Raw genomic sequence first — 20,967 nt, forward strand, 5'->3', positions numbered from 1 at the left:
AAAGGCCTCTGCAAAGTCCCACAGTTGCATCTCCTATCTCCTCCCAGAAGTAGCCATAATTTTGAACTTGTGTCTGCCTACTCTTCCCAGGGATTTTTCAGGCCTCATAAATACCCTCCCTCCACAGCATGGTTGGGTGTGTGACGTGAATATACTAGACTTTCCTGGGGCTCCACACTGACATCAACACAGAACCTGACAAGCAGCTCTGGTTCTGTTCTTTCCATCGCTTTACCACATGCAGTGTTTTGCTCCTCTGTGCACTTGGGTGAGCTGTGGTAACCTCTCACTACAACTGCAGTGAGCACCGAGAGTTGCTCCTTTTGTACAGTGCACAGTATAGAACTTCTAACTTTATCGACATTGTGTCCAAAGTTTTTAAATTAATGTTTACTCTAACTTTTAGCAGATGTTCTACAGCATGCAAAGGAATTTCCCTTCTATTCCTAGCTGTATGACTTCAGTCTCATGACAGCTTCATATATGGAGAACTAGGATCTTAGGAGTGCTATTGAAAGGTGGTAGGACCCTGAAGAGATACTTAGGAAATTAGGGGTACCCAGCTGGAAGGTGGTTCTCCTGGGATTCCTTAGTAACTCGAGGGAGAAAGGTATAAGGAGCCATCTAGCCGTTCCTCACAGTTCTCTCACACTCAGTGCTGTTATTTGCCATGAGGTGGCACAGCCACTCAGACTGTGCTGTGTGAACTTTGAGGCTCCAGAACTATAAGCCAAATCAACTTCATTTACTTCCTGAGAAGTCCATGTCAGGTGTTTTTTACTAACATAACCTGACTAAATGCTTTCTTTATTTAAAAAAAAAAAAAAAGCTTTTTTCTATTCTTTTTCCTTTTTTTTAAATGTTTGTTTCTGGCCTGGAGAGATGGCTCACTGGTTAGGAGCACTGGCTACTCTCCCATAGGACCCAGTCAGTTAGCAGCAGGCACACGGCAGCTCATGACTCCCTGTAACTCCAGCTCTGGGAGCGCTAATCCCTGCTTCTGGACTCTGCAGCACTGCATGCAGGTGGTGCACAGAGACACATGCAGGCAAAATACCCATACAAGTAGGGTACACACATAAAAATGCTTGTTTATAACCTCGCGGTTTTGCTTCCTTCACATCTGTACAGATGTTCCATGAGCTCTCCTTGTTTAAATCATCACATAGTCTACGGAGAGCACCTGCTTCCTCCTCCGCTCCAATTCACTGACCTTCCACTGGCCTGAGTATTTTTTTATCACTGCACAGAAACTTGTCATTATTTGTCGAGTCTACTCCCAAGTAATCTGACACTATGTGGGGAGGGACAGGCCTTACCTTTCCTTAGAGCACAGCACCGGGCAGCAAGGAGCTTGGTGACCGCGCTAACAAGCAAAGGACTCCTGGACAGTGGTGGAGGAGGAGCGTTTGGGAGCAGACCAACTGGCCTCTCCCCAGGCAGTACGCACTGAGAGCAGCCACTCTGTTGCCCCTCCAAGCCCAGCCCATCGAGCTCAGGGCATGACTCTTGGCTCCTCCGTCCTTCTCGCCCTGTCTAACCCAGGGTGTGGGTCCAAAACCGGGTCCCACCACCGCACACCCACTTTTATTGTTGCTTATGAGATGGGGTATCCCACTGTAACTTAGGCTGGTTTGAAACTCACAACATCGCCTATGTTGGCTTTAGATTTCCAGTAATCCCCCTGGCTCAGGCTCCCCAGTGGCAGAATATGGGTTACACTATGCTCAGTTTCACTAACTTTTCTAATTTATCACTGTGTTTAGTGTCCCTATCATATCTCTCTGCTTCTGTCACAGGTGACCACTTCTATAAACTATTACTTTTTTTTATTTATCTAATGTATATTACAGGTAGTTGTAAGCCACCATGTGGTTGCTGGGATTTGAACTCAGAACCTCTGGGAAGAGCAATCAGTGCTCTTAACCACTGAGCCATCTCTCCAGCCCTAAACTATTACTTTATAATTAACTGGTTTTATGTTTGTTTTTATTTTATTTTATTTTTTTTTTGGTTCTTTTTTTCGGAGCTGGGGACCGAACCCAGGGCCTTGCGCTTCCTAGGCAAGCGCTCTACCACTGAGCTAAATCCCCAACCCCTTATGTTTTATTTTTTAATTACAGGAAATGACATGCAGCCTCAGTGTTGTGCAGCTGGCTTTATCACAGTCACTTCTGCTCACCTGCACTTTTCCCACAAGACCAGTCATGCCAATGCTTTATTATATTCCAGCCTATGAAGAGACATGGGTCATACAGGCTTGCTTTTAAGCTTTCTACTCTGAAATAGTGACATCCTAAGTGTTGTTTCTTGATGCCCACAGAGAAGCTTTTCTAGGGCAGGAGCTGCTAGAGAACCTGACTGACCAGTAGAACGTAAGTTCTCCATCACAACACAATGCATATGTATGGGGAGGGGTGGTGTCTTCACACAGTGTCTTTGCACCACACGCTTGCATCTGCTCTCTAGCTGACAGACAGACCTTCTGGGTTTACTCTAGTGCTCTCATTTCTCCTGTGCTTGCATGTATGCATACGTGTTCACATGTTTGAGAAGGTCCATGTGGTGGGTAGAGGCTGATGTCCGTTCTCTCCTGGTCTTGGTCCACCTTGTTTACTAAAGCATGGGGCTCACCCCGACGCCCTGTCCATGCCTTCTAAGAAGCAGGAGCAAACATGGACCACCCAGACCATTTGGTTTTTATGGGAGTGTTCTGGATCCAAACTCCAGTCCTCACATTTACACAGCAAGTGCTTTACCCCCAAGCCTTTCCCTGCACCCTAGTGTTTTCACAGCCTTTAGAATACTTTTCTAGCCAGGTATAGTGGTGCATGCCTTTAATCTGAGCTCTCAGAAGGCAGAGGCAGGCAGGCAGATCTCTGAATTTGAGGCTAGCCTGGTCTCCAGTGAGTTCCATGACAGCCAGGGCTACATGGAGAAACTTAGTCTCTAAAAACAAGCAAACAAGCAAACAAGCAAACAAACAAACAAACAAACAAAGCAAAAAACCTTTCCCTAATTATATTTTATAGAATTATATGTATATGTGTCTATTTGTAGTTGGCTGCACATGTGTGTATATGAATGTGTGCATGTGTATGTGTATGTATATGTGTGAGGTGAGCATCTGTATGTGTATATGTTATGTCTGTATATACACTGGTGGACTCACAGTTGTTGGTTTTCTCCTTTTCCTATGTTTCCCAGAGACTGAACTCAGGTTCTCAGCCTGGTGGCAGATGCCTATACCTGACAGGCCCCCTCTGGCTGCAAGTTTTTGTTTCTGAGATCATTTACTTACAAGCATGCTGAGGCACAGGTCACAAAGAGCCCATTCTCGGTAGAGCACTGAGGTCTCAGCCCTTGGGGCAGGGCTTTTCTAGGGCTGGCACACAGCATGTACCCATTCAAGTATTTCCACTCCACATCCACGAGGATCTGCTCACCACACACAGTGTGAGATCTGCAACTCCTGACTTTTAATGAAGCCAAGTATCTATCAATGGCTCATCTATTTCTCCTTTGTGAAATGCCTGTTCACGTATCACTGTTCATTTGTTAATGAGTCCATATTTTTTTTCTTTTCTTTTTTTTGGAGCTGGGGACCGAACCCAAGGCCCAAGCACTCTACCACTGAGCTAAATCCCCAACCCCAAGTCCATATCTTTTTCATATTGATTTGTAGGAATTTTTGATGAATTCTGAATATTAATCCTCTGTTTGCTGCATGAATTGCAAGTACTCTTTCCACATGTTATACATGTTACATGAAGGCACCTACAAAGTATGGTGGAACCTATCACTATCTGGGTAACACAGACAGGACTGAGAAGGCATGAGGGACCAAGTGGGCAAAGCTGGGAAGGAGCAATTACTGTCTCCTACTCAGACGACCAGGGAGCACGGGGTCCTGCACGGATAGCCGCTCTCACACACTGGGCTAAACACATGATTCTTGAGAAATAACAAAGACATTTTATCAAAGAGCACAAAGGGCCTGTCTGGGGACTGGACACATTGGGAACATGTTCTCAGAGACAATGGGACACTGTGATACTTCTGCCTGCCTAACAGCAGGCAAGGCCTGAGTGAACGCTGGGCAACAGTGCGTGTGTGCTCTCCTGTCTGCAACCTCCAGGAGACTAGACAGCAACGACAGGAAACCTGCCAAATAGCAATCAAGGGAGGCACGGCAGGACCGAAAAAATGAACTCCAGGCCCTATCCAGCTCTTATTCTAACTTTAGCCTAGTGTACACAGGTGCATTTTTGGAAGTCTGAGTTTCTGAAGAGAAAACTTTAATGTTTTCATCTTTGTGTTGCTATTTTTTGAGACAAAATCTCACTCTGGCCCTGATAACCTTAAACATGTGATGAGCTGCCCAGTAAGTGTCATGTGGCCTTCACCTTTAATCCCAGCACTCAAGAGGCAGAGGCAGGGGGATCTCTTGAGTTTGAGGACAGCTTGGTATACAGAATGAGTTCCAAGACAGCCAGAGCCACACAGAGAAGCGCTGTCTTGTAAAATAACAACAAAGCAAAACAGAAAGGAATGGCAGGATTTCAGATATTTTACACTGATACCTTCTTATGTTTAAGGCAATTAACCAACTTGAGCTGAAGGCTGGTCAGAAAAGATACAGGTAGATTAAAGAAGCGAAGGCCAACTATCACTGACAGAGTAAACAAAGCCCACAGAGAGTTGGTTTGTGAGCAGTCGCAGCTCATACAGCAGCAAATGCACATTAGAAACAACTTGTTTCACTAGAGTAGCAAGGAACACGAAAAATGACACTAAAGTCAGCACATGAATGTGAAGTTCATATTTCATACTCTTGGACTCAGTTTATCTGGGCATTTAATGTTTCTCAGCCGTGAGAATCCACTGGCGTAAGGAGCACAACCTGACTTTCTATGTCAAGCTCCTGCCTTTTAAGGACAAAGACTAGCTCCGGGGCATGGAAGAACCTCCTTGAAAGGAGACTGTCTAATCATTAGCCAGGCTCATGAATCCAGTACCCAAGACCCCTCCACAGTAACACAACACAGCTCACCTTCTTAACACCCAAAATGTCTTCAATGAGAGTTGCTGTTTGTAAGAACGTCTTCTTACTTGTCATCAGTGTGAACAGAAAAATCACAAAATCATTCTTTTCTGCCAAACGCTTTGTTACTCCTTCCGTCTGTCACAGGGAGAAGAGAAAAGGTAGAATAGCTTGTGACCACAACACAAAGCATTGTTCCAGATGCAGAAAGTAAGTCCGTCCTGGGAAACTAGCACGAGCCTACAAATCTAGAAGTCACGTGTACGTGGTGGGGAACAAGAGTAAGGATCCCGGCCTTCAGACCACACAGCAGGGGGCCCACTTTGGAGCTAGGAGTGAGGAAAAGAGCAGGAGGCGATGAACGGCTTCAGATGGCTTGTAAAACCTAAGCCCAATAGCTCCCTTTAGAGAATCAACACAGCATCATCCAGACAAAAGCCCGCTGACTAATGTGAGCGCCAGCAGGAGTGTGAGGTGATGCTTCACAAGGGGGCTGCTCAAGGCTTCTGCAGTCTGGCTTCAGCCTGAACACGCTTGCTATCTAATGCTTGACCACTGGGGGTCAGAACGGAGGTCTGATTCCATCTAGGTGACCTGACAGTTACTTCTCACCCCTGAATCTCCATGTCTTCACCTGTACATGGCTATCTCCTAAGTCTGGGAGGATTCCTGTGAGAGAGTGCAGGAAACCCTGCATTTACAGGAAGCCTCTCTCATTTAGACACTAACCTTGAGCCAAAGTGATCTTGGAGTAACCAATAGGCTTTAAGTTTCCTTTGCTATCAATTAACTCACTCTTCTGACTCTCACTCAACAGTCCTTCAAATGGGTAAACAGTATCTGGCAGGGAGAATCTTTCAGAGACTTACCTCAGGTCAGGTCAGGCTGGATGACTCGATGTTAACACTACTCCTACCATTTGGAGAGTACATTGCCCACAAAGTTCCTATCTGCCAGTACCATTTAGAACACGGGAACAAGATGAGTGTCTGAAGTAGACACATAAATCAAGAATGCTTGGCCTATGTTATGGGCTATGCCATCAGAAAAATAATATAGCTATTGTTTTTTGCCTCTTGTAGAATAAAAAGGCTTGTTATGAAATGCTTTTACACAAAACAGCTTACAAAAGTCTTAAACTATTTGTAGCAGATTGCTGGCAGTTGTTTAATCTGGTTAATGGGATCGCATGTGATTTACACTCTGTATCTTATCTACAGTTACCATTTTCTTTAGTCAAGAATATGCTTTGGGGACAGCAACATGATAGGTAAAGGCACTTGCCACCAGACTCAACAACCCCAATTTGATCTTTGGACCCATGTGGTGTAAAAGGAGAAATGTCCCCCTCAGCAAGTTCATCTCCAACTTACACACACACACACACACACACACACACACACACAGAGAAGATGGGAAGAGGCAAGCCTACCACCTCATTCTTCTAGATGATTCTCCTCCTCAGTGAAAGCATCCTAGCTCACTCTACACATATGTGCTTTTCCTCCTCCGAAGCCTCAAAGCCCTGCTCTACTCCTGTCTACATCCGTCCCTCACCAAACTCGACCTTCCAGCACTGTCGTGTGAGAGAGGCATTCTATTATTTAATGTCGCACCTCTGCTATCTACAGTAGGCCTACAACATGGGCGGTATTTAAAGACTAGAATAAAATACAAAGATGACAAAGGAAATAAAACAACTAGCTGGCAAATAACCTCTAAATAGGGTTCAAGAGTTTGGCTTTTTAACTGGTGAGCGGGTATTCCAAACAAAGAGAACTTTATAATCAATGAGATAAATATGTCAATCAAATTTAATTTTCAAAATGAAGGGAATGATAAAAATGTGTTGAGTATCTCATTGGGTTAGAACTCAACAGGTATCTAGGCTGGCCAGCCAGCAGGCCTGGTACCCGCCTGCCTCTGCCCCTTGCACTGCGACTAGGCAAGCAGCACATCTGCTTTGTTACTTGGAATCAAAGTGGGGTCCCTACACTTGCATGGCGAGTCACCACAGGGGCCATCTCTGTAGCCCTCCATTTTAAAAACTGAACTGTTTTACTAGAATGTTTCTGATTAATATTAGGTCACAATTTAAATACACCGTTCCAGGGAACTTGACAACTATGGAGTCACTCTCTTCTATGTTCTTTTGTTTTCTTAAATATTATTGAACTTTAGCTGCAAAAATAGTTGAACCTTTGCCCTAATACCCGCCCATGCTTTGGTGGGCTACTAGGCTGTACCAGCATGGCAAACTGAGACACACTCTCTGTGTGAGTCTCACACTAGATTCTGAGAACGTGCACAAAAAGTAAAGTATCTTAAAAACTGTATTGAGTGGAGTGATAATATTCTTACTAGATATATTATCAAAATAATTATTTTTCCTATTTCAAAAAAGTGGCTGTAAGGAAATGCACAATGACTGACAAAGCCTGAGTTGTAATCCACAGACACAGGCGCTCCAACAGCTCACTATCTGCGCTGGCCACCAAGAAGCATTCAGCATCTGAGTGTCTGTCAGTTTCTGTAGGCCATGGACCCACCCTTCTTCATCCTGACCTTTCTCATCCACTTCCCATGTGTGTGAGCAGCACTCACCTGAAGTCTTCTTCAGAATGAGACAAGAAACACAGTTAAAGATTTCTTTTGCTTCCGTGACAGAGGAACAGCGGCACTTAGCGTGTTCTGTGACCAGTGAGTTTACCATACATGTTGCTTTTAAAGCCCAACATTTACACACTCACTGCTTACAAGTGCATTCACTGTGATCTCATTCAGTTCTCCCCAAAACCCTGTTTGATTACACACTGTGTGGACCAGGCTCTCAGAGCTGTACTAAACCAGACACCAGGGCACAAAATCAACTTCCAACAGCGCTCAGTGTTTTCTTTCTACCCAATTACTTCCTCTATTCACCATTCTTCTTGGGACAGGACTTGTGGCTTTTGTTTTCCATTAAGGAAAATGAAAGAAGGTTATCTTAAAGAACATGGGTACTCTGCCAACACTTGTCACCTTTCAACAAACAATGGTGAGCCTCTGCTTGGGCACCTGTGTATGGGGGTGCTGTGTTTGGGGCCTACTGAAGTAGATTTGGGTCTTACTGAGTGCTACAAAATTATGCCTCTCCATTATTTCCACTTGCTGGTCCTGATTCTCAGGCACACAGAAAATAAGGCAAATCAATTCCCTAAAATATCTGAAGACAGGCCTCATGTCTGCCACCCCACTCACACTGCCCTCTCACCGCTGAAGATAAAGTAGGAGATGATAACTGGGACCGCGAGGGGAGGCGTACTCACACAGACACAGGTATTGTACAGGATGCTCAAGCAGTCCTTCGACATCTCATCACTTACTGCAAAGGAAGGAGGAACATTATTTCTCATAGAAAAGACAGTGTAACATCAGCACGCTTCCGAACAGGGACATAAGCTGTTCTAGCTGGGCGGGTGCTTCTTCCTTCAGTCCCAGCACTAGGGTGGGGGTGGCAGGCACCGCACAGGTACTTAGTCCTCGCAGCTTTAAGCAAACACATGAGCCCCTCGCTACGCTGCAGTGCCAACAGGAAAAGACTCAAGGTCTATTTTCAGAAGCAGAACTTTTTTTTTTTTTTTTTTGGTTCTTTTTTTCGGAGCTGGGGACCGAACCCAGGGCCTTGCGCTTCCTAGGCAAGCGCTCTACCACTGAGCTAAATCCCCAACCCCAGAAGCAGAACTTCTAAATCCAGAGTAAGAACCCTGGGCATTCCTCATGTACATTCCCACTGCAAACTCTGCCAGCAGAAAATAAGGCATCACTTCTGCCTCCAACTCGCCAACTGGGGGCTTAGGTTTGTTACAATTATTTATATTAGGGAAGTAGCTTCTAATGTCTGATGTACTGTCAATTCCAATGAAGAAAGATCTCATTACTTATGATCAGAACAAGACTGTAGTACAAAAAATAACTTACTTTTATGTCCCCACAACCCCAGGGATGAACCTGAGTATGAGCCATGGAGGAGTGTTCTGTGTGGTGGTGTACTTACTTATTAGTGTCCACCCTCCTTCCTCCTCATGACCCTCCACTCTAACACCTGCACCTCCCTCAAGATCCCAAGAGCGGCCTGTCAGACTAGCCTGCTAGGACAGATGGGCTTCTCATACTGTTGACAATGTGGTTTCCCTCATGACACCTCTCAACTTGTTTTAGTAGCAAAATTACTATTATGAAGTAGCAACAAAAATAACTGTATGGCTGGCACCACCACACAAGAGGAATTGTATTAAGGGGTTGCAACATTAGGAAGGTTGCTACTTGCTCTCAGAGTACAGAAGTAAGACACCTGAATGAGTATGAGAGCAGAGCATGGTGACGCATGTCTGCAAGCCCAGTACTTGGAAGGTGGAGGCAGGAGGATCAGGAATTTATGGTCTTTTTCTGGAATTTATGTTATGTGACTAAGGAAGTCACAAAGTTCAAAGTCAGTCTGTCTCACCCCAGCCCCACCAAATAAATAAATAAATAAATTCTTTTAACTACTACTGTACAATGGAGCCATATATAGTAATATATCCTGCTGTCGGTGCAAACTGAAAATGTGTATATTACACACACACACACACACACACACACACACACACACACACGTTAACCAAAGTGATCACTAGCTTTTAGGGGCAGAGTATATACCTTTATGGTAGAGCTTTTAAAAATTAAATATTGAAACCTAAAACGACTGTATAAAAATAATAGACCCAACATGCCCACCTAAAAAGTCATGTAGTACGCAAGCACTGACTTCTTGCCGTACAGGACTCTGGCAATGAACGAGCTTTTTCTTCATTGATTTGGTTATTTCCTTAGAGACGGGGTCTTACGTGGCACCACCACATCCAATGTGACTGAACTTTTTACATGAGCATCACTCTCCTTTATAAAAGGAGTCTGACGGTGGATGGGCTGTTCAAACAAAACGATCTTCCTAGGTATCTTTTGTTTCTTGTGTAGATAACTACACAAGTAACATAAAAACCTCCCAAGAAAACGAAAGCTGGGTCAAGTGATTGTTAGAAAATAAAGAAACGTGGGGTTGGGGATTTAGCTCAGTGGTAGAGCGCTTGCCTAGGAAGCACAAGGCCCCCAGCTGGGTTCGGTCCCCAGCTCTGAAAAAGAAAAAAAAGAACCAAATAAATAAATAAATAAATAAATAAATAAATAAATAAATAAATAAAATAAAGAGATGCAACTCCTGTAAACCAGTGATCTTCAGGTTTTTCTTAAAGATAGTAAATTTTCCTTTCTAACAAATACAGAATTAATAGTACATTGTTCAGCTTGAGATGGACAGAGCAACTTACGGCTGACTGGAAGACATGTTCTTAAATCTCAAAAAGGAGCCACTCCTGCCAATGGCCACCACCCCAGCACACTGGGATGAAACCAGCACCCAACAAGCACACTTACTTTTCAGTTTCTGTCCCCGGATAGAGATGGTAGGCCTCATAAGAATTTCTACAAGAAGCTGAAACCAAAAATAGAACAATAAATTAAAAACTTAATTCAAAGCATAGCCCACATCCAATTTTTACTGTGGACACATGTGGTCTAGTCTAGGAGCTGTCACAAACCCTCATGTTCAGTAAGGGTCAACAGAAGCTGCACTCTGGCCAGAAGAGGGCACTGGGTCCTCTGGAGCTGGAGTTCCAGAGGCTGTGACTCACCCATTTGGGTACAGGGCACAGACTCTGAGTCCTCAGAGAGTGTGAACACTCTACCTTTGAGGCACCTCTCCGACTCCCGAGGAGCATCTCTTAAGAATTTTTATAACAAGGCTTTTTAATTGTCAAATAAAGTTGCTTTCTATTTCAGTATTTTTGTTATCTTTGAGACACAGTTTAGATGAATAGCTCAGGCTAGCCTCCAACTCATGATCCTTCAGCCTCCCAAGTATTAGGATTACAACTCTTCACCTCCAGTCTACTTTCTACTTAAATATACTAAAGTATTTAAAGTAATCTTGTGCTAATAAAATATCTAAGTCCATGTATCTAAAGACATTCATAATAAATAGGTATTTTGCTTTATTTTATTGCTTAAATCAAAGCTGGAACAATTTTGGAACAGAACAAAAATGCTCTCCTGGCCCTTTACAGCTACACACCAGTACCGGACAGCACATCCGAGACACCTGAACCAAGAAGGAGAAAAAAGATCCCACAGCAGTTTTAAAAGTTTTTGTTTCTTTTCATTGTTTTAAAGTCAACCAGCAGCCTATAAGACTAGAGATCAACTGAAGAATCTACGAAATCCTCCACACATCTCGAACCAGCAACAAATCTTTAGACAGCAAATGCATATTGGGGATTACCCTACTATGAGCATATCTCATGTGGATATCATAATTTGATATCCAGCACTGATGGGGAGGGGCTTTGGCACATGACTGTGGCTGACAAAATGAACTCCGTCAGCATTCCTGCAGCAGACTGACACTTCTGGAGACTCACGGGCTCAGCTTCCTGAACAACTGCACTTAAGGCTAACTGCACTGTAAGAGACAAGAACGAGGTCTCAGGACTGACTCGGGCAAGCAATGAAAGGTGCTCTCAAGGGAGCTTTTTGCTTTGTACAACAGAGGGGTAGGCTGTGCTTAACTACTACCCAGCCTCCAGCCCTCATGTAGCATACTAAAAACATTTAATAATTAGTTAATTGTGGGGAGGGAGAGTGGGCACACGGGTGCTATGGTGAACTGAGGCAGTCAGAGGACAACTGTGGTAGTCAGTTCTCTTCTTCCACTATGTGGGTCCTCGGCATTAGCCAACGCTTTCCATACACAGCGCTTCTCAAGAGACTACAATCCCGAGCTCTCGAGATGTAAAACGCTCAACTGCATCAAGTGGTTCACCTAAATAAGTAAGCCCAGTGAGATCATGTCCAAGTCAGTGAGTACGTGGCCCTAAACATCAGGAGCGCCTCTCTACCTGGCCCTCAGACACGGTTCACCTAACCCATACCTGAGATTACAGATGCTCCTGCTATGTGGATTCCCGGGACTCAGACTCAGGTGCTTTTACCCAATAGCCATTTCCCTAGCTTCCGACATACACGTCTCTGCTTTTTGTCTTATTGTTTAAAAGGTTTATGGGGTATTCTGCCTGCATGCAGATTTCATTAAGGCCAGAAGAGGCACTGGAACCTCTGGTATCAGTTAAGGATAGTTGTTGAGTTGCCATGTTGGTGCCAGAAACCAAACTTGGACTGTCACCAAAAGTAGCCAGTGATCATAACCTCTGAACTATTTCTTCAGCTCCTCCTATATACCTTTCTTAACTGTTGGTGGCAGAGCTCCTGACTAGTGTATGCAAGGCCATGGTTCTACCAGGGCAGAGGGGAAAGGGTGAGACTGTGAAGGCTAGGCATGATAGACACTTATCACTCAATCCTTACCTTTGCAGAAATGCCACTGGTGGTATAGGCATCTAACCGCAGCTTTCAGGAGGCAGGGGGACTGATAACACAAGGCCTGCTTGGGTTACAGAGCTAGCAAGGCTATCTGAGCAACCCAGTAAGACGCTGTCTTGGGGTGGTGGGGTGGGGCCAAGTTTTAAGTTTGGACAGTCACACACACACACCTTTACCTAGTACTTAGAGAGCAAAGACAGGAAGATCAGGGACTCAAGGCTATCCTCAGCTTCAGCACAAGTAGAGACTAGCCTGGACAATAAAGGAACTTGTCTCAAAAAAATTCAAAACTAAAAACTTGCAGATACCCAATGGTGTGCTCACACATATGTAAGCATTCACACATACATACAAGTGTTAATGAATTAATAAGTAAATGAAAGGGATGATAACCAAATAAAAACACCAAAAAAAAAATAGTAAAACAGCTACTAACAGTTGATAGAAAAGGAATCACAAACACATGAAAATACCCAATCTCACCCTCAGAAGGATATTCATTTTTACAACTATGGAAAATAATAAAGAGCTTTCATCTTAATAATAAAAGAGACAACCCAATTTTAAAATGGGAATAGGAGAGGCTGACAGTCCTTTAAAGAAGCAAATGACAAAGGTGTGAAAGAAGGTCAATGGCATTGGCCATCAGGAGAATACAAATCCAGGTCACAAAGATGAAGTCCACTGTCACTGGAATGGGGCAATGAGAACGACATGATCAACATATTGGAAAACAAAGAGAAATCTGAATATTTAAACACAGCTGAAAGGGGTAGGAAATGGTACAGCCTCTTTGGAAAACAGTCACCCAGTTCCCGCAGTTACATCGGTTACCATGTGACCCAGCAATTTCACTCCTAGGTATACACCCAAGAGAGAGGAAGACGTGTGTCTTCACAGAAACTTGCAGAATGTTTATAGGCAGCAGTCTTCATTACAGTCAGCTGTGGAGAGTTTTGGGACACTTTGAGAGAAACTTGGCAGGAATTTGACATTGGGCCAGGACAGGAAATAAGCTCAGGCAGGAATCTGATTTTAGGCTAGAACAAAGAAGTAGGCTTCAGGCAAGAATCTGACTTTGGGCTAGGACAGGGCCCTAGAAACAGTGATCACAGGACTTTGTTTATGGCCTTGCTTGTTCCTTGACTATCTGTGTTTATTGTCTTGCTTGCTCCTTAACCTAGAACCGACCTTATTACTTGCATGTAATTAAAATGGTAAAAAAGTAGACTGGGAAAAAATTAACCCACTTCAGCCTCAGAACTGGCTGGGGTCATGCTACAGTGTTGTCTAATTGTCCCTTTCTTTTTTAATCCTCCAGAACAGCAACTGTAGAGTCGAAAGGGAGATTAGTGGTTGCCAGGGCAGGAGGAAGAGGATAGTGGAGTCCCAGCTAATACAGAGTATCTTTGGGGTATGATGAAACTGTTCTGACTGTGGTGATGCCTCTGAATACAATGAGCTATACACACTATACTTCACCTTAGGCAAGATATCAAAAAAACAAAACAAGAAAAGAAAAAAGAACTTCTGGCATGTGAACCATATTTCAATAATATAAGTAAAAGAAAGAGCTGTAAAGAAATGTAGCAGTGAATTAGTTAAAAAGCACTTTTTGGGGCTGGAGAGATAGCGCAGTGGGTAAGAGCACTGACTGCTCTTCTAGAGGTGCTGAGTTCAAATCCCAGCAACCACATGGTGTCTCACAACCACAGCAATGGGATCTGATGCCCTCTTCTGGTGTGTCTGAGGATAGTGATGGTATATTCACACACATAAAATAAATAAAACCTTTATTTAAAAAGCACTTTTTGGCTCCCAGTGGGTCCCTCTTCCATCCACCCACCAGAGCCCTCTGGATTCGAGAATGAAAGACACACACAAGCTAATTTTGATATGCCTTGACTAGCTCAATGGCTGGGCATTTCTAGTCCTCCCCAAGGCTAACAAACACCCTGCTCTGGTATTCCTGAGTTAATATCTTTTAAAATCTGTTTAAAATTTCATCTGTTACCCCACACCCAACTGGGGAAGTGGCCTCTAGGGTGGCATTCCTGGATCCTTACATGCCGACAGGAAAAAGTTTCACCTTTCTCCTTCCCTGTCATAGCAATTCTGTCTCTCCTCTCTCCCAGCCCCTTGCCCATGCAATATAAAAATCCTACCTCCTTCTCTCTGCCCAGCCATTGGCTGTATGGCAATTCTTTACTATCAATCAAAGCCAGCTGCGGCAGGGACCCTCAGGTCTAGAAGCATGGCTTTTTGGGAACCAAAATAAGACAAATCATTAAAACCAATCCCCAACATCTCACCATTTCTGTCCAAATTTTCTTAAAAAGGCTCTTCTCTTAGATACAAATTGAACATAAACATAACAATCATGTAAATTACAAAGTATTATATATAATTAACATCCCAGCCCATCATATTTGTCAATTAAAGTACTCTACCATCTATTCTAATTTAACAAGCTTATAATTCTATACCTGAGTTGTTTTGATTTTAGCTTGTATTACCATCTAAAAACCATCCTTTCAAATCTATATCATCTTCCTCAATGTTAAACAACTTGAGTTTGATTATGAGAGACTATAATTAGTCTTCAACCCCATCAGAAATCCGAGAAAGAATTAAATATCATCTGAAGACACAGGAAGCACAAAGCATGGCTTCCAAAACGTAACCAACTTGGAGAGACAGCTGACTACCTGGACAGTCCTTCATTCCTCCAAACACTGGGGTAACCGTCTTTAGCCTCTGGCCCAGAACCATCTAACACATCTTGAAATGAAGCAGGAACTATAAAGGACTTGTGTATGGTCTTGGCAGAGCAAAGCTGTCAACTATCCTGCACTGTGTGTCTTTTCTTGGACAGTATTTTTGTCTGTACATGAATAAGGTAAGTTTTTCCCAGTGGCTATTCTGCCATAACTGGAGCAGCTCCATATGGAGGTTATGATGTTCAATGTCTTCTTTAAACCAAGAAGGGGCAATGTCAGGAGCAGTCATGTCTCTGTCAAATGATCTCTAATAATGAACTGATATTAAACTTCATAATCTGTGTGTTTCTGATGGTTCTGAAAACTATCTTTATGAAGTATATCTGAACTATTGAACATTGACTACTCTTAGCTATTTCTATACTCCTGGGTATTTCTACAGAAAGCACCTTAATACAATTAGATCAGAGTGCACTATAACCATGAGTTACTACCTGGCCCTTACCATGTGTTACTTACTCATCCTAAACACTGTGTAACAATAGTATTAGAAGTGCTGCACCTAAGCCTTGGTTTCTTAATGAGCTGTACAGGTATAATGCCTAAGATCAACAATATTAATTTCACATTTTCTATCGATATAAGAAATTTATATCAATGAAAACCTTAAATCTGCATCAATCTATAAATTCTGTACAAATGTAAAACTATAACTTCAATTTGTATCAATTATAAAGATTTCTATCAATGTAAGATTGTGGCTATATGATTCTTTGCTTTAAAATAAATCTAATAATCCACCCCAGCTATTTATTTCCTTCCTGTTCAAAATTATGACCATTTCCGAATAATCCCTTAAAATGACAACCTACCTATAATTTATAAAATAACCATAACCAGACATCCAATCCCAAGGGACCAGGATGATTCTCCGTAACTTCTTTCTGCTGAATAGGGGCGATGAGAAATTCTTTAAAGGGGTAGGGAGGAGTAGGAAAATTAGAAAATGTGATTAGACTTAAGAAAGCTAGCTTTAGCATCTGTTATCCAGTCTCTGTATGTTTAGAAGGCTCAGGACTTGATTGAAGTTCTGACTGGATCTGCCTGAAAGGCTGGATGAAGCAAAGTCACCTAGAATAACCATATTGGGAATGGCCCTACCTAATGCTTTGTCCTATTTTGGCTCCCAAAATGCCACGCTTCCAAACCTGAGGGTCCATGCCCCAGCTGGCTTTGACTGATAAAAACTGCTATACAGCCATTGGCTGGGCAGGGAGACTGGGGAAGACTTTTAGATTGTGCGGGCAAGAGACAGGGACAGAGGGGAGAGGAGGAGAATCACCATGACTTGGAGGGAGAGGGATCAGATTAAGAGCTGCAAGAAAGAAAACATCCAACAATGTAGGTGGAAAGGGAATGCTGCCCTATGTGTGGGGGTGGGGGTGGGTCCCAAAAAGTAACCGAGATGAAATATAGATTTAGAAGGTGTTGAGCCTGGAATACTGGAGGAAATGTGTGCTGGCCGCAGGAAGAACTGGAAGTGTACAGTCACTAAGCTAGTCAAGGCATATTAAAGTTAAGCCTGCTCGTGTGTGAAGAGCGACCCACCAGGAGCATGAAGCAGTTTGACTAATTCATCATTATAGAATGTGGGGCTGGAGAGATGGCTCAGAGGTTAAGAGCACTGAGTGCTCTTCCAGAGGCCCTGAGTTCAAATCCCAGCAACCACATGGTGGCTCACAACCACCTGCAATGGAATCTGATGCCCTCTGAAGATAGCTACAGTGTACTCATATAAATAAAATTAAATTTTGAAAAAAAAATAGTGGATTTGTTTTTCTTTTTTTAAATATCAGCTTAGTAAAGACAAGCTACACAGAGAAAGGGCTTCTAGGTACTGGTGTGTTTTATTTACTTGAGTAGTAAGACAAAACAGAATTTATTTTGTAGAAATTACCAGTGTGCTCTTCTGCATCAAGACTAGGCTGATGTAACAAAATCCTAAAAAATAAACATGCACTGGGAGTAAACAGATGGCTAAGCAATTAAAACATAAAAATAAAAATAATAAAACATATAAAATAATAAAACATAAAAATAAACATGCACTAGGGGTAAACAGACGGCTAAGCAATTAAAACGCACGCGGCGCAGCCCCTGCACAGGACCCAGGTGGATTCCCAGCACCCACACGGCAGCTCATAAACATCTACAACTCCAGTTCTGGGGAATTTTCCGCCCTCTTCTGGCCTCTGCAGGCAAGTGCATATAAACTCACACAGGCATACACACTACTACATAATATATATAAATAAAAATAAAAACTTTTTAAAAAATGAGGAAGGGAGAAATGATGTAATTACAATTTGAAAAATAAAAGAAATAATTTAATTTTTTAAATTTATTTTTATTTCATGTGTGGTGGTGTTTTGCCTGCATGTATGTCGGGGTGATGGGGTCAGAACCTAGAGTTACAGACAGTTGTGAGCTCCCATGTGGGTTCTGGGAACTGAACCTAGGTCCTCTGGAAGAGCAGCCAGTGCTATTAACTACTGAGATATCTCTCCAGCCCAAAAGAAATTTTTAAAAATACACACATCTGGGGTTGGGGATTTAGCTCAGTGGTAGAGCGCTTGCCTAGCAAGCGCAAGGCCCTGGGTTCGGTCCCCAGCTCCGAAAAAAGAACCAAAAAAAAAATACACACATCTATACAGAATGTTTGTGATGGTATAGGTAAACAGATACTTTTGTAATTTGTTCCTGGTATTTAAGTTGATAAAAGTTGGTATAAACTGCAGATTAATAAATAAAAGACATATTTTGGCTCCAAAATGTAAAAAGTCCTTTAGCAGTATTGTTTGTAATTAAAAAAAAATGTGAAAAAACTAGTGTTCAACAGGAGTCCAAGCAAATAAACTATGGTATAATTACACCAAGAAATACTAACTAGATATTTAAAATATGGACTATTTAGGTGTACATGGAAAAAAGCAAAGTAGGAAAGTGTTCCGGATATACGGCCTGCCAGTGCATGTGAGGAGAAAGGAGACTAAGTTGGGGATGGGAGCATTTGCACATCACACACATCTAAATCAAGAACATCTCTGGTGCACACAAGACACTAGTGGTCACAGCAGCTTCCAAGGAAGACATGGGGACACCTTTCACTTTGTTATTAGTGTTATTAGCTAATAAGTTCACTTATTAGCACTTCAAATAAATTCTTTCAAAGCAAATACTACAGTGAGAGAATGCCATTGATCTGAAAGGTCAAGTCCACACCAGAGAAATGCTCATCAGGGCAAGTCTGAGCCACTGAGCTGATGACTGAAGGTGAATCCACAGAACTCACACTGTGGAAGAAGCAAACCACAAGAGGGTGCATGTGCGTGCGTGCGTCTGCCTGTCTGTCTGTCTGTCTGTCTCTCTCTCTCTCACACACACACACACACACACACGAATGTAGAATAAATTTTACAAGTTAAAAGTTAAGCTGGTGGTGGTGCTGACACATAGCTTTAATCTCAGCACTTGGGAGGCAGAGGCAGACAGATCCCTGTGAGTGAGAGTCCAGCCTGGTCTACACAGAGAGATCCAGGACGGCCAGAGCAACATGGTGAGACCATGTCTCGAAAACCAAAACAAACTTTTTCTTTTTAAGTTAAAAGATCTGAAGTACTTGATATAAAATCTGAATTTCTTCTTGCCTCTTGGTTTGAATTCTCAACAACTTAAGTACTAACAGCATTAAACAGCTACTTACATCAACGCCTCCAAATAAGTCAAAAATATATGTATTTGGATATGTAGCTTCTTGAGTAAATTTCCTGTCTTCAGTCACAAACGCCATAGCCTCCATAGAGAGAAGAGGAGAAATCTCCTGGATCAAAAAAAGTACAGATTCCATTTTAGAATTTAACAGAAAAGACACTAAATATCACTATAATATTCATTTTAGTAACAAAGTGAACCCCCGGAACACAAAGCCAGCCCTCAATGAAGTATTCAGGACCCTTGGAGTCTTTTTCCCATGGAATCTGGCTGCGGTGACTGATTTCATGACTAGAGTACAGAGAAATGACACAGCACAGTTAGACATCAGCCTTACAAAGGGCTAGCCCACTCACTGCCAGGCTGAGAAAGCCCAGCAGGTAGCTCAGGAAAGCTAGGATGTGTAGCCTTAGTCATCTCCAGCAGCAGCTTGCATGGTACCAGGAAGGCCATTTTGGAGAGTCCAAACATCTTCAGGTCCTACAGTAAATACCACAGGAAGCAGATGAACTTCTGCTCACTGAGAACTGCTGAGAGAAGATGGTGGCAGCTACTTCATGCCACCAGGTATTGCAAGAAACAACCAGTTCTGTAGCCATAAGCAGATCTCTGTAGGACTGTGAGCTCCTGAAGGAAGTGCTCAGTGACTTCTCCAAGTCAAAGGCATTCTGACGGTCTTCCATGGCCACCCAAAGGGATCTCTATGTCACTTGTGACATTTGGCCCTTTACTTTGTAACTACTTAGGAACCTCGGGTTTTATCCCCTAGACTAATCGGGGACAAAGGGAGCGCCTCTGAACACTTGGACAGATTCTTCTTTGTATTCCCTCCTCTAAGCCTCAAGGCAGAGGAGGTATTCAGCACAGTAGGTGCCTGCAGTAGATCTCAAACTCTGGGAGGGGCATAGCATCCTTTGTTCATAGAACACAGTAACAGACAGAAAGAACTCTTGGCTCTCTGCTCCTCCCTCTTCCAGAGACCCACATCTTCTGCAGTGCCAGACTCATCCCAGACAAGATGGTGAAGGTCAGTGTGAATGGACTTGGCTGTATTTGGCTCCTGGTTACCAGGGCTACCTTCTGCTCTGTATTTGGGAAAGTGGACATTGTTGCCATCAACAACCCCTTCACTGACCTCTACTACATGGTCTACATGTTCCAGTATGGCTCTACCCATGGCAAGTTCAACGGCACAGTCAAGGCTGAGAATGGGAAGCTCGTCATCAACGGGAAGCCCATCACCATCTTCCAGGAGCGAGATCCCGCTAACATCAAATGGGGTGACGCTGGTGCTGAGTATGTCATGGAGTCTACTGGCGTCTTCACCACCATGGAGAAGGCTGGGGCTCACTTGAAGGGTGAGGCCAAAAGGGTCATCATCTCCGCCCCTTCAGCTGATGCCCTCACGTTTGTGATATGTGTGAACCACGAGAAATATGACAACTCCCTCAAGATTATCAGCATCACCAACTGCTTAGCCTCCCTGGCCAAGGTCATCCATGACTTTGGCATCATGGAAGGGATCACGACTACAGTTCATGCCATCACTGCCACTCAGAAGACTGTGGATGGCCCCTCTGGAAAGCTGTGGTGTGATGTCATGATGGCCCACAGCCTTGGCAGCCCAGAACATCATCCCTACATGCACTGGTGCTGCCAAGGCTGTGGGCAAGGCCATCTCAGAGCTGAACGGGAAGCTCAGTGGCATGGCCTTCCATGTTCTTACCCCCAATGTATCCATTGTGGATCTGACATGCTGCCTGGAGAAACCTGCCGAGTATGACACTAAGAAGGTAGTGAAGCAGGCATCTGAGGACCCACTAAAGGGCATCCTGGGCTACACTGAGGACCAGGTTGTCTCCTGCGACTTTAACAGTTGACTCTTCCACCTTTGATGCTGGGGCTGGCGTTGCTCTCAATGACAACTTTGTAAAGCTCATTTCCTGGTATGACAATGAATACAGCTACAGCAACAAG

The 20,967-nt window shown here is 43.4% G+C and overlaps 1 protein-coding gene across 1 annotated transcript in view; it reads right to left on the reverse strand.

Moving 5' to 3' along the window:
- Positions 1-20,967, reverse strand: part of Trpc4ap (transient receptor potential cation channel, subfamily C, member 4 associated protein) — a 70,989-nt gene that overhangs the window by 29,559 nt on the left and 20,463 nt on the right. The window contains 4 exon segments of the mRNA NM_001100748.1: positions 5,054-5,182; positions 8,353-8,408; positions 10,499-10,556; positions 18,983-19,099. Of these exon segments, the coding sequence (NP_001094218.1) occupies positions 5,054-5,182; positions 8,353-8,408; positions 10,499-10,556; positions 18,983-19,099 (360 nt within the window).

This window comes from Rattus norvegicus, chromosome 3 (assembly GCF_021556685.1).
Source record: "Rattus norvegicus strain SHRSP/BbbUtx chromosome 3, alternate assembly SHRSP_T2T, whole genome shotgun sequence".
NCBI lineage: Eukaryota > Metazoa > Chordata > Mammalia > Rodentia > Muridae > Rattus > Rattus norvegicus.